General features: G+C 37.7%; 1 protein-coding gene across 3 annotated transcripts in view; it reads right to left on the reverse strand.

Moving 5' to 3' along the window:
* The window catches only part of CMSS1 (cms1 ribosomal small subunit homolog (yeast)), a 387,195-nt gene that overhangs the window by 12,145 nt on the left and 360,632 nt on the right, over window positions 1-14,418 (reverse strand). For all 3 annotated transcript variants that reach the window (XM_005861239.2, XM_005861240.2, XM_005861241.2), the window contains exons 3-6: window positions 7,523-7,594; window positions 5,397-5,526; window positions 2,112-2,171; window positions 918-1,020 (exon numbers count right to left, since the gene is read on the reverse strand). In XM_005861239.2, coding sequence (XP_005861301.1) covers window positions 918-1,020; window positions 2,112-2,171; window positions 5,397-5,526; window positions 7,523-7,594 — 365 coding nt within the window. The remainder of the gene's footprint in view (window positions 1-917; window positions 1,021-2,111; window positions 2,172-5,396; window positions 5,527-7,522; window positions 7,595-14,418) is intronic.

Below are 14,418 nucleotides of genomic sequence, written 5' to 3' on the forward strand. Positions count from 1 at the left end.
TTCCCTACTGATTTGTCACCTTGGCCATAGGCTACATTTTCATATACATATGGGTCTATTTCTGAACTTCCAGTTCTGTTCCACGGATCTAATCTGTCTGTCATGCATGAGCCAGTTCCATACTGTATTGATTATTGAGACTTTGTAGTACGGTTTTTAAAAAACCTGATACTATAGGCATAGTACCTGCTCATTAGTATCTTTTCCAGATTTTCCCTGGGGACAGATTTCTTCTCATATGGACTTAGAACTAGTTTACCTAGTTTAAAAACAATTCTTTTGGAGTTCTGTTGGGAATCTATGAAACTTGTAGATTATCTTAGGTAAAACAGACATTTTTACATCACTGAGTCTAATTATTCAAGGACATGGTATGCCTTATTCAAGGTCTTCTGCATCACTCTGAAAAATTTTCTTTATATGGGCTTTCACAAGTTTATTTCTTGGTGTTTTATCTTTTCTTCTAACTGGTTATTGCTATGGTCTCCCTGTTTTCACCCTTGCCCTCTACAACGTGTGTTCTCCACACAGCAGCCAAAGGGATCCTTCAGGATGATTATCCAGATCATTCTGACTGTCCCCCTGCCTGGCAGGCTCTTAGCCATCTGCTTGGCTTTCTCCTTCACTGTGGTCAAGTCTTGGCTCACATGCCATCTCCTTAGAGAAGCTTTCTGGGACCACCTTTTAAAAGAAGCCCCATCCCCTTCTATACTGTATTTTTTCTTATATAACTTATCACTAGCTGACATTATAATGTTTATTTGTTTATTGTCGGTGTCCCTCCCTGGAAAGTAAGTCCTATGAGAGAGCGGACTCTGTTTCGCTCATTGCAACATCTTCAGCATACAGAACATATCAATACGGCACACATCAGCTATTCAGGAAACATTAACAAAATAATAGGTGAAGCATCCAACCTAATGAGCTCCAGGGCTCGGATGGCAGAGCTGCAGATGATCAGCATTAGGACTGACTTCTTCTCTGTATGGTTTTTCCGAAGTTTTACCCACTTAGGGCAGACTGAAAAAAAATACCATGAGAGAAAACATTATTCTAAATTAGTGTTTAAGTAAAATAGGATATAATGAGCACTGTTTAGATTCTATTCTCTGGATATTGTAGGTATTGGATTAAAATGAAATATCATTAACTTACAACACAAAACATATATTATGCCAAAGTGACTAGTTTTAGGACTAAGTAAAAAAAGTTCAAAAGAATGCATTTGCGATACTTTTAATTTGTTTGATGCTTGAAGGCAATGTTGAGTAGGAAAAGAATTCTGATTCAATGATGTTAAATTTTAAAGGGACACTGAGCATAAAATGTAAAATAGAAATGACATTAAAATAATAGCAAACATCTGGTGAGCAGTGACACTGTGCTAGGCACTTTACATGTGTTCTCTTGTTTAGCTCTCATAGCCCAGTGAGCTTGATTACATTTACATTTGCTGAATTTGAGGGGGAGAAAGGTTTATGAACTCAAGCTGAGTGTCCTCAGAACTGAATAGAGTTTGAAAGAAGAATGATAAATCTTCTACATCTAAATATTTCACTGTTGGTTACAGATAAATGACTAGCTCGTGTGAATAATCTAGTTATTACTGACTACATGCAATACATGTTGAAAAGATCAAATGAGATGGACTATGCAATACTCAGGGTCGGAGTTCTGAAGATGTGGACAGAGCCTCAGAATCTCAGAGCTGGAACAGCGGTCACACAGTCCTCATCTTTCAGATAACAAAGTCAAGTCTCAGAGAGTGCTCAGTGACTTTCCTCAGGTCAAAGAGCAAATTAGTGAGGGATCTGAACTAGAATGCTAACTATTCTCTAGGTTCCTACACCAATACTTCTCATGTGTTATAAAACAAAAATCAGACCAATTCCCAAATTCCCAAAGCCAGAGCAAAACAAGAATAAACTTAAATAAAAAAAAGTTAATATGAAGAGGGACCTAAAACACCCTCCATTTAAAATCCATTTGAGGTGGAAACTTTTTATTTTAAATGTAGTTTTGAAATTTTTTATTTTGAAGAGACTGAACTTATGTTTTAATGTAATAACAATTTGGTGAATAATTTTTTAAAAAAATGAGAGTTTACTTACTTTCTTTTAGGTATGATGAAAGACTATGAGTCAAATCGTTGGCCTTGAGGAAACAGGAGTCTAGGATTATGAGAAACATGCTTTGTAGAGAATTCTGCAACTATTTCATAGTTGATTTCACATAATAAAAACAGATTAAACCAGGTTGTATATCATTACCGAATTGGGGGCTCATCACATATTTCAAGTGTTGTCTAGGATATAAAACACTAGCAGCAGCAATAACAAGTAAAAATTAACTGTTTATAGTTTCTTAGGGTAGGGAAGTACAAGCTTATTGTATTATTCAGTGGATTAATGAAACATCATTTTCAAATAACAGGCAATATACAAAGGCAAAGCTGAAACAAATCTATGTCGAGATGTTCCCAATATAACATTAAAACATAGGGAATTGCTCAACCAATGACAATCATGGTCTAGCAATCATGTAGTATTGTTAACTCTGTAACTGAGATGAATAAAAAAGCAGGAGGTTTATTGTCCTAGTTATTATTATTATTATTTTTAATCCTCACCCAAGGAGATTTTTTTCCATTGATTTTTACAGAGAGAGTAGAAAAGATGGGGAGAGACACGGAGAGAGAGACATCGATGTGAGAGAGATACACACCGATTGGTTGCCTCCACTGCCTGCTGCACACACCCCAAAGCAAGTGCTCTTGACCGGAATTGAAACAGGGACCCATCGCTCTATCCACTGAGCCAAACTGACTAGGGCTGTCCCAATTCTTTCTACAAGGAAAAGTCTGTCTATAAACACAGCAGAGTGCTAGGGAGCAAACTATTACTAAATTAAATGACATTTATATTGTGACCCGGAATTTATAACACATTATGTGAATAATGAACTTCAAAGATGTTGCCTCCTGTGTTGTTGTAGAACCTTCGATGGTCTTTCAAACTAATTTCCGAAGCCTGGATATGATCAGGCTCACCTGGAGAGCTTTGTAGAAGATACAGATTCCTGGGATGGACTCACTTTCTCATAGTGAGTCAGAATTCCCTGGGGGTGAGCCTGGGAATTTGCTTTTTAAGTTGCAGCTAGCCTTCAGGCTTTTAGCGCTGATCTAAACCACACTGCAGCTCTCAGGAGGACAGCAGGGTTAGCTCCAAGGGACTCCTGCCTCGAAACTAATTAAGTGCCCATGTGTCTGACATTAACAATGTACAGCACACCATGTTAATTGAAAAGACATGTTCCTGCCCTACAGACACAAACAACCTCAAATCAAAACCAAGTTACACACTTGGCAAACTAAATAGGAAAATATTTGATTATTTACAGCCACTTTATGTTTACACCCCTTCCTGAGCCTGCACCAAACAACCCATGGCATGTCCCTCCTCTCACCTAGCACACACTTCCTCCCTGTCCTTGGTCTCATCAGTGTAGTGACGGGCCTTTTCTCTAAACCCTTCCTATAATGTCTTCAATCACTGGGAATCAGAATGGCCTAATTTCTTAACTGAAAATGAAAACCTGCTCTTTTTGCCCATAATACTATTTTTAACGTATTTACGATTTTTTTCTTCCTCCCTAAACCAACACATGCCCACATATTCTTGCTTACCTATATTACTGAACTCTAATACAACAGTAATATAAAGTAAACTCACTATGGAACTCAAATGAGTCCTTAAAGGCTTCTTCTGACCTTTGACTCTCTACTGTTCTAGCCAATTAAGGTTTTTGATGTTCTGTGAGGTTACAGGGTAGCAGTGGTCCCATTATCTCACTAGTTCTTCCAAAGTTGAAGGTTACTCTAACAAAAAAAGAGAAAGGAAAAATGACCACTGAGCCACAGTAAAACCACACTTCCAGTTAGACCTTGAAAAGAGGCTTTGTTATAACACTTGCTTCCTGAGAAAGGGCAGCCAGGACCCAGCTCTCCTCCAGAGGAACTGCTGTGCTGAGAAGAGTGCTGCTAACTGCTGTTGGAGCCGGGGGGCCCAGTAAGTCAGAACTCCAGGTCTCGCTATGTGGAAACGCACTCCTTCCATTCCCTAAAGGACACCCCTTTTGGAAAAGAAACGCACAGGGCACTCAGGTCTCCAACCCAATGTGCATTTTATAAAAAAAGCTTATCACAGAGGAATTATAAAAATTCAGGGAACAGTCTGTTTTTCAGCTTCTCAAGCCTCTAGAAAGCATGCAGTTGTAATGGAAAAAGGAAGTCAAACAACTCTTGACTTTTTCCAAAAGCAGCATTAGATAGCCCTTGTGGTCTATAAATAGCTCACCTCAGGCATGGCACCCAAACTGTTTGCGTTTTGAGTTTATGACAACATCTCTTTTCTTCAATCTCTGCCCAGGAGTTATAGGATGTATCATAAATTTAAAATTAATGAAAATAGGTTGTTTTAAAAAATTTGCAATATATTTTAACTTAATTATAAATTCTCTAAGAGTAGATTTCAAACAATAGTAGAGTGAAGAGTCACCTGGGTGATGATGTGTCAGCCTTGCTAACAATGTACAATTTTGTCCCTATCTTTAGGTAGTTGGCTTGATAAAGTTTGGGCCAGGACCCAACAACTATCCTAAAAACTAAACCATAATTAGAAATCCATGATAAGAGCAACAATAAAACTAAGCTGCTTATTAAAGCTAACATTCTTGTCTATAAAGGATGAATAAATTAGTGTTTCATGTCTATACTTTTAATTGTGTGGTTTACCTTTATTTAACTTCTATCTTCTTAGGGATTGTTGCTCTTTGAAGAATCTGGTCAGAAAAAAATTTAAAAAAGCACCCAACTGGTATGGCTCAGTGCTTGAGCCATCGACCTATGAACAGGAGGTCACGGTTTGATTCCCAGTCTGGGCACATGCCCAGGTTGTGGGCTCAATAGCCAGTAGGGGGCATGCAGGAGGCAGTCATTCAATGATTGTCTCTCATTTATATTTTTATCTCTCTCTCCCTTTCCTTTCCTCTCTGAAATCAATAAAAAAGTTTTTTTAAAAAGCATACTCAACAACTAGCCTTTTGAAAAAAAATACAATTAAAATCTTACTATTAGATTACCATGTAGTATCTTAATAAAGAAATCATCCACAAATTAAAATTACGAGGTTGAGGAAAGGAGCATTAGTGTGAGGAAAATATATTAATGTCTGGCTGAGATACCTTGCCATAATATAAAGATGAATCTGTTTTGCTCCTCCTCATCAGGAAAATTGCTAGCAATTAACAATGGATCCTTCTGAATGACTAACCTCAGAATAGTAAGAAATTGAAAAAAAAAAAAAAAAAGGAAAAAACCCAAAGAAGCCTGGCTGTACCTGGTAGCTTCAGTTCTTCTAATTCAATCACTGAGCGACTGCTGCTGTAATAGTCCTTCATCAGTTTCTGCAGGTCTTCAGGTGTCCCAGGTTTTGGCTCTGATTTTGCAAGAATGTCAGTAATTTTCTTCTAAGATGAGAAGAAAGAAAAATAAAAAAAAGGAGGAAAGACTTTAGAATGGCATTTGGCTTATGATGGGTTGATTCCTCTGGCATTTAAACTGTACATAGGCTTTGATGGTAGCCAAGTATGAATGTGAGTTCTAATAAACATACTTGAGAAAACATAATAGAATTTCTTGGGCACTGCTGCTTTGAAAAATGAATGGAGGATCTAAAACAGCAGTTCTCAACCTGTGGGTCACGACCCCTTTGGTGGTCAAACAACCCTTTCACAGGGGTCGCCTAAGACCATCCTGCATATCAGATGTTTACATTACGATTCATAACAGTAGCAACATTACAGTTATGAAGTAGCAATGAAATAATTTTATGGTTGGGTCACAACATAAGGAACTGTATTTAAAGGGCCAGAAGGTTGAGAACCACTGATAAAAGATTCCTTGTAACTCCTAGTTACAAAGACATCTAGGAGAACTGACATTTTTACAGCAGTCTCTATAAGAGGATATAATTTTCTGTTAAAAGTCAAGAAATCTTGTTTCTGTGGAAGCTCTCCTTAAACATGGGAGGGCAGAATTTTGAGAATTTCTTGCCTAACCTGATTTTTCAGGCACTGACTCTCAGTTTGGATTTTGGGGATTAAGTAAAAGCTACAGGAGTAATCTGAGCATAGGACTCGCTGCAAAGGGGGACTTTTAGACCCTCAATTCTCAAGTCTTGAGAGATGCAGTCTTGAAGTGGTCCTATGGAAAGCCGAACAGGAAATACTGTACAACACCTGTTTTGATTTGGACCTATTTGTGTAGCATTTACTGAATGCCTGCAATGTACTAGGAACACACAATCGTTCCTTTAATTTTCATCATAAACTTCCCTTCTCATTTCCTTTTCATGTTTCACCAAAGATCTAGAAAGAGCTGTTCCTCACAACCTCCCAGCCCCCAGGTTTTTCCCCTCCTTCCACAATGTCCTTATTTCTATACCAGAGCTGAGAATGGTCAAAGTTCTGTCAAGTGAATTAACTTTTAAAATATGTCATCGGTGGGCACATTTTAGCATGACCTCAGCCAAGGCTAAACTACCTAGCCAGAGTTCTGACCTTGAGCCCCCAAGAACTTAACACTCCTGAAGGCCATTAGTACACAAACTATCAAAGAGAAGTTAACGTTACTTCTTTAAGGACTTGCCAGACCTCAGCCAATTTGGCATCTCCTGTCTTCCTATTTGGCCATTTGCAAGCAAAGAAAACATATGCACACACATACTACAGTTTTCTAAAAGCTTGCTGTTAAGTAATTGGTTTGAGTCCATCTTCTCTCCTCTAATCCCAATCATATTTCCTCTGCTGACTTCAGCAAGACCCTTCTTGGCAGGGAGAGAATTACACTCCTGTTTTCACAACTGTGGTGGAAGGTCAAAGCTAACCACACTTTCTCCAAGTCTGAGCCATAAGGAAGTTTGTATAGGAGCAAGAGTCTTCCATATGCTCACAGGCAAGTATTAAAATGCAAGGGGTGCCTTTTGCTTTAAATTATGGTTCCAAATGAGAGGCAGAAATGCCTTATACTGCTACCTTCATCTGTTTATTTTCTTTTCATTAATTCTCTAAGATAAAAGGTTTTAAAAATTGAGATGGGTAAGAAAAGAAGATTGGTAAACTTCTTTCATTGGACAGAGCTGGAGGGGCCATAGGGCAGGAGAGCTCTGGGCCCCTTCTAGAATTAGAAACCCATGTCTGACTTCTAACCACAGTGAAAACACAGGGTGGGTAAGAAAGATGTTTAGTGTTTCACAAAACTGAAATAGGAATCAGGAGAATTTATTTTTAGCTCCAACAGAAACACTTATTACAAGTGACCTAAGGAAGTCACCAAACCCCACTGAATCTTACAATTTCTGCATCTCTAAAGATGCGATGATAGTAATTGCCTCATCAAAGCACACTATACAAAAAGGTGATGTAACCCACGTAGGGCCACACCATTGTAAGGAATTAATATTACCTTTCTCCTCTTCCTGGTCTTGGTGGCATCTTCTTTTGTTTCCTTTGGTTGTACCAAGAAACATTCCATAGGCTATAAAAAATACAAATGAGAAAAATTTCCTCTTAGCATGATGAAGCATCAACTAATGGTACCAATCCCAAAGAACCTACAGCCATAAATATATTCTTCAGAGCATCTTGGTAATATTCCACAGATAGACAGATGCAGGAAGACCCACTGTAGGCTATTAGGCAGACTGGGAAATCTTTGAGCAAAGGTCAGAATATGTGAGTGCACATGTGTGCTTGGGGAGGTGGTGCAGGATCTTAAAGATTAAAGACAGTAGCCAGGTTTGTAAAATACAGGCAGAAATAGATGTGATGAAAAGGAAGATGTAATGAGAATGTCTGACTGGAAAGACTTGTGTTTTCCATGAACTAGCAATGGGTGAACCTGTGTTTCCAAGTCACTAGTTTATTACTTTACTATTCTGTTACTTCCTTCTTTTCTCAATAAGCGTAGAAAATCTGAAATAGGATATATTTACTTATATTTTTATAATACCTGGAACAAACATCTCACCTATCTATAGTGACTACAAAATGAATGTTTCTATTGATGGACTGAGAAGTCTTGGCATCAGGCATCTTGAGTAACTGATTTTGCCTGTTGCCTTGACCCCTGAATACCCTATAGAGTTTAGTGCTATTTTTACCCTGCCTTTTTTTTTTAATGTAGAAAAACAGGAAATTTGGACTATGTCCTTGATTTATAAAATAGAATGCCTCAGATTCCATATTTATTACTCATAAGCACAAATATAAAATGTTTCCTGTGCTGGGTCTTTTATGCAACATTTTCAAAAAAGTTACCAAGTAAGATATAAAATGTAAGTGAAAACTTACTAGGAGTTTTTCCTTGATTAAGTTTCCATTCCAACTAGAGCGTACTCAATTTAAACTAGTAAGCTACTAACTAAAGCAATCTTGTCTCCACTGGCTCTGTTTAAAATGATTACAGATGAAGCTTTCTATTACAGTTTACAGACAGTCTGCAGATTAAGAATGCCTATGGCCTGAAGCCAGAGAGAGAGAGAGAGAAAGATATAATGCTACATAATTTCTTCAAGACACGGAGCCAGGACCAGCAGTTTCTAGACACTGTTTCAGTTAGTAGAGAAGTAGATGCAAAGGGCTCAAGATTAAAGTAACATGAAATCTTGAAATTTTAGCTTCTTCTCAGTTAAAACAAAAAACCTACAAAGAACAATTGCATCATAGCTAAAGAATAAAAAAGATATTATGACCTCTCTTATTTAGAAAGTTAAGCTGTCTTGTGGATGCAGATACATGCCAATTAGAAACTGGGCCAAGGCCACTAATGTGTCACAGAAGCTGCCAGATGGTCATAAGAGTCCAATTACACACCAGGCCAAGATTCAGCTCAAGCTCCCAAGGCAAAGGCCCAGATATGATTAGCAGATCTCTTAAGGCATTCTGCAGTATCTTGTCACCAGTATCAAGGTTTTTGGGAAGCAGATGTAGAAACCTGTTCCATTTTCTTATTTAGCAAATGAGGGTGCTCTTTAAGAATATATTCAATGTGCTGGGTTGTATTTATGCTAGGTTTACAAAGCCAATCAGCTCAACATGACACAAATCTGGAAATGAGCTCAGTTATAAGCATATAGACTCTGGAAAAAAAATGTAAGTCTGAATCATGCATTGGATAAAAGAAACATGTTTTATGAATTGCTTTAGTCAAGATACAGAATCAGTTTTACATGTTAGGTTCAAATTCTTAGATCATCCTAAAGAAGATGCAGTATATTTGTTTTCTGGGAGCAGTCACCTTAGCTGGTTGAGGTAGGGTACAAACAAAGAAGCCAAGTTTATTGGGTCAATTTCCAGAGTGGTGAGATGGATTTATGAGGAAATACAAATCCCTAGTATTGAAAATTCCTAAACTTAGCTGTCTTATGAATGCTGATGCTTACCCTCAGAGACTAGGTAAGAAGATGTGGAAGACTTAGGCCAGGCTAAACTAACCATTTCTGGAAACCAATTCAAACAGTATATATGCCTTTGATACTTGATCAGTAATGCCATTATATGACTTTATAAGAAATATAATGATTTTAAATATGTAGCAAAAGATGTAGTTTAAATATGTATTTAGAAGAATCACACTTCCCAAAAATATATGAAAGAGTTAAAGCTTTTAAGTGAAGTAATTGGGTGCATATAATCAATTGTTTAAAGTGCAAAACTTATATTCTTTAATAATAATTCTTCTGGTTAAACATAGCAAAACAATGGCAAAATGCCAATATACTGAAAATAAAGAAAAGTGAAAAGGTACAAACCTATAAGAACCAAGAAACAAAGAGAGAGGTTAACAGTAGTGGAGAGATTTCAACAACTTTTTGGAAAATAGAAAGTGATTAAAACTGCATGGAAGTGATTTAGCAGAGAGAAAGCTAGCACCTGGGTTTCTGGAGAGGTGGAAGCTAATAATAAGTGAGTCTGTTGAACCTGTTTGCCTCTGAAAAGGTTTAGTAGGTGGAGATAGAAGGTACTATAGAGAATGAAGGGTTTAAAAGAAAGAGATTGTTTGAAAGTTTATGTTTAGAAAGATTAGCCTCCCTCACACCCTCCATTGAGCTGTATCTCCTGCCCAGGCAGGCAAGCAACCCTCTTATTACTGCTTCCTCTCATCTGCTTTTCCTGGCAACAGACTGGAGATTTATTGTCTGGAGAGGACCAGAGGACCAAGAAGTCTGACACAGGGGAGACAGGACAGAGGTGGAGGCTCACTTCCTTTTCCTGTCCCTCTTTCAGGATGTTTCAAGCCAGGCTTATATATTACCAGCAGGAAACCCCTAAATTCTTCTCTGGAAAAATGAAATGGCCTAAGAGAAATGCCACAAAAAGTGACATTTGGGGGTACCATATTAAAAATCTAGCTTGTCATCCTACCCCTACCATGAAGTCCACTAATCAACAAGCCTTACTATGTAGAAAAATTTTCTAGCAACTGTTTAATGTATCTCTCTTTACTATGAATAGACAGCTAAAGTTCATCAGACAACTAAGTACAGTCTCCAACATAAGAGCAAATAACAAAAAAAAAAAGGATCCTGAGGAAAGAGGTATATTTCTTGAAAATAATTACAATTAATATTCTCAGACAGATAAGGGAAGAATTTGCATCCATGAAAAAAAGATGCCATAAAAAGATAATCAGAAAACATTTGAACATTAAAACAAATTAAAGAGTTGAAATAAGAATGGAGGAGGAAGGCTTAAAGATAAATCTCCCAGAAAGAATTTAAAAGTGGTAAGAAAATTAGAGAATCAGGTCAAGAGATTCAACATTCCAGTAAAAGGAATTGCAGAAAAAGGGGTCATATAAAATATGAAGATGGAGTGATGAAAAACTACCCAGAACTGAAGGAAACTTTCTAGGACATGAAACTCAACATTGAAATCCCATTAGGTACAGAGTACAACAAATAAGGAAAATAGTCACCCCAAAGAGCATCACTGTGAAATTGGAGAACATTATGGACAACTAAAAAATTTCAAAGTGATAAACAATAACATTCAAAATAAAGGGCCAGAAAAAAGAATGGCTTCAAATCTTGAATAGCATTACTGGATGCTAGAACTCATTGGAACAGTGCCTTCAAAATTATGAGGAAAACATATTTAAAAACTAGATTTTTATACCCATCCAAACTATCAATAAAGAGTAAATTAAGGTCTTAATAAATTTACTTTCTACCTACAGATACTGAAGGTGTACCCCAGCAAAATAAAGGTTTAATAAACCACGACCAAGGAAGATATGGAATTCAGCAAACAGGGAGACTAATCCAGAAAAGTGTTGAAGGGGCAGTAAAGAAAAGTCTCAATTGTTCAACAGGCCTAGAGAATAGCCAATTCAGAGTGGAATAGGAGCATGGAGGTCTGCAGAAAAGAACAATAACTGATCTCTTTGAGCATATGAAAAATATTATTCATGAGCACGTGGAAGAGATGTTGGAACGTATGGAAATAATTAAAAATACGAACACAGCAAGCTAGACAAAGGGAGAAGTGCAGTAATTTTATTGATGTCATGAAAATAAAGACTTGTATAAGAAAGGAGGAATGATTACAGCTTCTCTTTTTCTCAGGATTGAACAGTATTTTCATGGTCATAATAATGAAAGAATGACACCCATTTTATCCACAATATGATATTGTGTTGGCAGGGGATGTGGCAATTGGAGGTGGATTAGAGGAGAAAAGGGAGAGTTATGTTCTCATATGCTACCTTGAGAAGTTAACATATCATGTCAGAAATGGATAAATCAAGAAACAGCAGTAAAAACTGTAAGGTAGCAAATAAGAAAAACAACTAAAAGTTGAGGATGACTGCCTCTGAGGAAAAAGTTAGGGTAACAGTAGGAAAAAGGATTGCTGTTTTTTCATTCAAAATTTTAATAGCGTTTGAATACTACTTTGTTAAAAAAATTTTAATTGCCATTTTATAACAAAAATGAGAATGTTCATTATAAAAAGAAAAACAATTTCGAAGTGGCTTTTAGTTTCTTTTGGGTTTAGTCAGAAGTTATTCAATACACACCATTAAAAATGAAAAGATTAATAAACCCAAATGCTGATATAAAGCAACTAAAAGTATCATATATGGGATGGTGGGAATGCAAATATGTTACAATCATTTTGGGGAAAAGCAGTTTTTATAAACCTAAACATAACTCAGCAATTCCATTCCTGGTATTTACTCAAGAGAAATAAAAATACATGTTCACAAAAAGATTTGTATATGAATGTTCATGACAGATTTATTCATAATAGCCCCAAATAAAAAATGGCCCCAGGTATCCATCAGAGAGGAATGGATAAACAAATTATGGTATCCTATATAATAAAAGGCTAATATGCAAATTGTCCCTACGGGCAGGAGGTAGATGTGCACTGACTGCCAAGGGGTGGTGGAATATGGCGGGTGGCAGCAACATGGCGCTGGCAGTGGTGGCAGTGGAGGCGCTGCTGGCCCTGATGAACCCTGACAAGAGCGGGACCACAGCGGAATGGTGGAGCAGGTGAGCAGGCAGCGCCAGGCCAAGGTGGGTGTGAAGGGAAGCCCTGGCCAGCAGCCGGGGGAAGGGAGGCCCCGGATGGTAGCCAGCAGCTGCTAGGGACCCTACCTGTGCAGGAATTTCGTGCACTGGGCTTCTAGTATTCATATAATTGAATATTAGTCAGAAAATTTGTGAGGCAGACTGAATTGTGCCCCACTCCCAATTCATGTTAAAGTCCTAACACCCCTATATGACTATTTGTAGATAGCCTTTAAAGAGGTAATTAAATAAGGTCATAAGCATCAGGTCCTAATCCAATAAACCTGTGTCTTTGTATGAGGAGGAAGAGAAACCAGGGATGTGCTCACAGAGGAAAGACCATGTGAGAACACAGCAAGAAGCAAGACCATGTAAGGACACAGCAAGACAAGGAGAGACACCTTAGGAGAAACCAAATCTGCCAACATCTTGATCTTGGACCTCTAGCCTCCATAACTATGAGAAATAAAATTTCTGTTGTTTAAGCCACCCAGTCTGACTTATCCAAAGAGGACATACAAATGGCCAATAGACATATGAAAAGATGCTCAGCATCACTAATCATCAGAGAAATGCAAATTAAAACCATAATGATGTGTCACCTCTCACCTTCAGAATGGCTATCATCAATAAATCAACAAACAACAAGTGCTGGCAAGGATGTGGAGGAAAGGGAACCCCTGTGCCCTGTTGGTGGGAATGCAGACTGGTACAGCCACTGTGGAAAACACTATGGATTTTCCTCAAAAATTAAAAATGGAACTGCATTATGACATAGTGATTCCACTTCTGGGAATGTATCAGAAGAAACCCAAAACACCAATTTGAAAGAATATATACACCCCGCTATGTTCATTGCAGTGTTGTTTACAATAGCCAAGATTTGGAAACAGCCCAAGTGCCCATCAGGTGAGTGGATAAAACAGCTATTGTAAATTTACACAACGGAATACTACTCAGTAGTAAAAAGGAAGAAAATTTTACCTTTTGCGACATCATGGATGGACCTGGAGAATATTGTGCTAAGTGAAATAAGCCAGTGGGAGAAAGACAAATACCATAAGATTTTACTTATATGTGGAGTCTAATGAACAAAATAAACTAACCATTAAAACAGAAACAGTCTCATAGATACAGAGAACAGACTGACAGCTGTCAGAGGGGAGAGAGGTTGAGGGACTGGGTGAAAAGGTAAAGGGATTAAGCAGCAACAACAAAAAATACCTCATAGAAACAGACAACAGTATGGTGGTAGCCAGAGAGAAAGTGGGGTGAGGGTGAGGTAGAAGAGGAAAAGGGGGGATAAATGGTGATGGAAGGAGACTTGATGTGGAGTGGTGAACACAGTACAATATACAGATGATGTATTATAGAACTGTATATCTGAATCTATATAATTTTTTTGGGGGGGAGGGTTAACTTTTATTTATTTATCTATTTTTGTTTTCTTTTTAAAAAAATTATTCTTTATTGTTAAAAGTATTACTTATGTTCCCCTTCCCCCCAATTGACTCCTTCCAGCCTGCCCCTGTCCCCCAACCCCTACCCCAGGTCTTCAGCACCCTATTGTCTGTGTCCATGTGTTATGCATATATGCATACAAGGTCTTTGGTTCATTACCTCCCACCCTCCCCTGCCTTCCCTCTGATATTTTGCACTCTGTTCCATGCTTTGAGTCTCTGGATCCACTCTTTTCATTAGTTTATTTTGTTACTTAGATTCCACATATGAGTGCAATCATGTGATACTTGTCTTTCTCTGATTGACTTATTTCATTTAGCAT

The sequence above is a fragment of the Myotis brandtii genome, unplaced genomic scaffold (genome assembly GCF_000412655.1).
Source record: "Myotis brandtii unplaced genomic scaffold, ASM41265v1 scaffold1464, whole genome shotgun sequence".
NCBI lineage: Eukaryota > Metazoa > Chordata > Mammalia > Chiroptera > Vespertilionidae > Myotis > Myotis brandtii.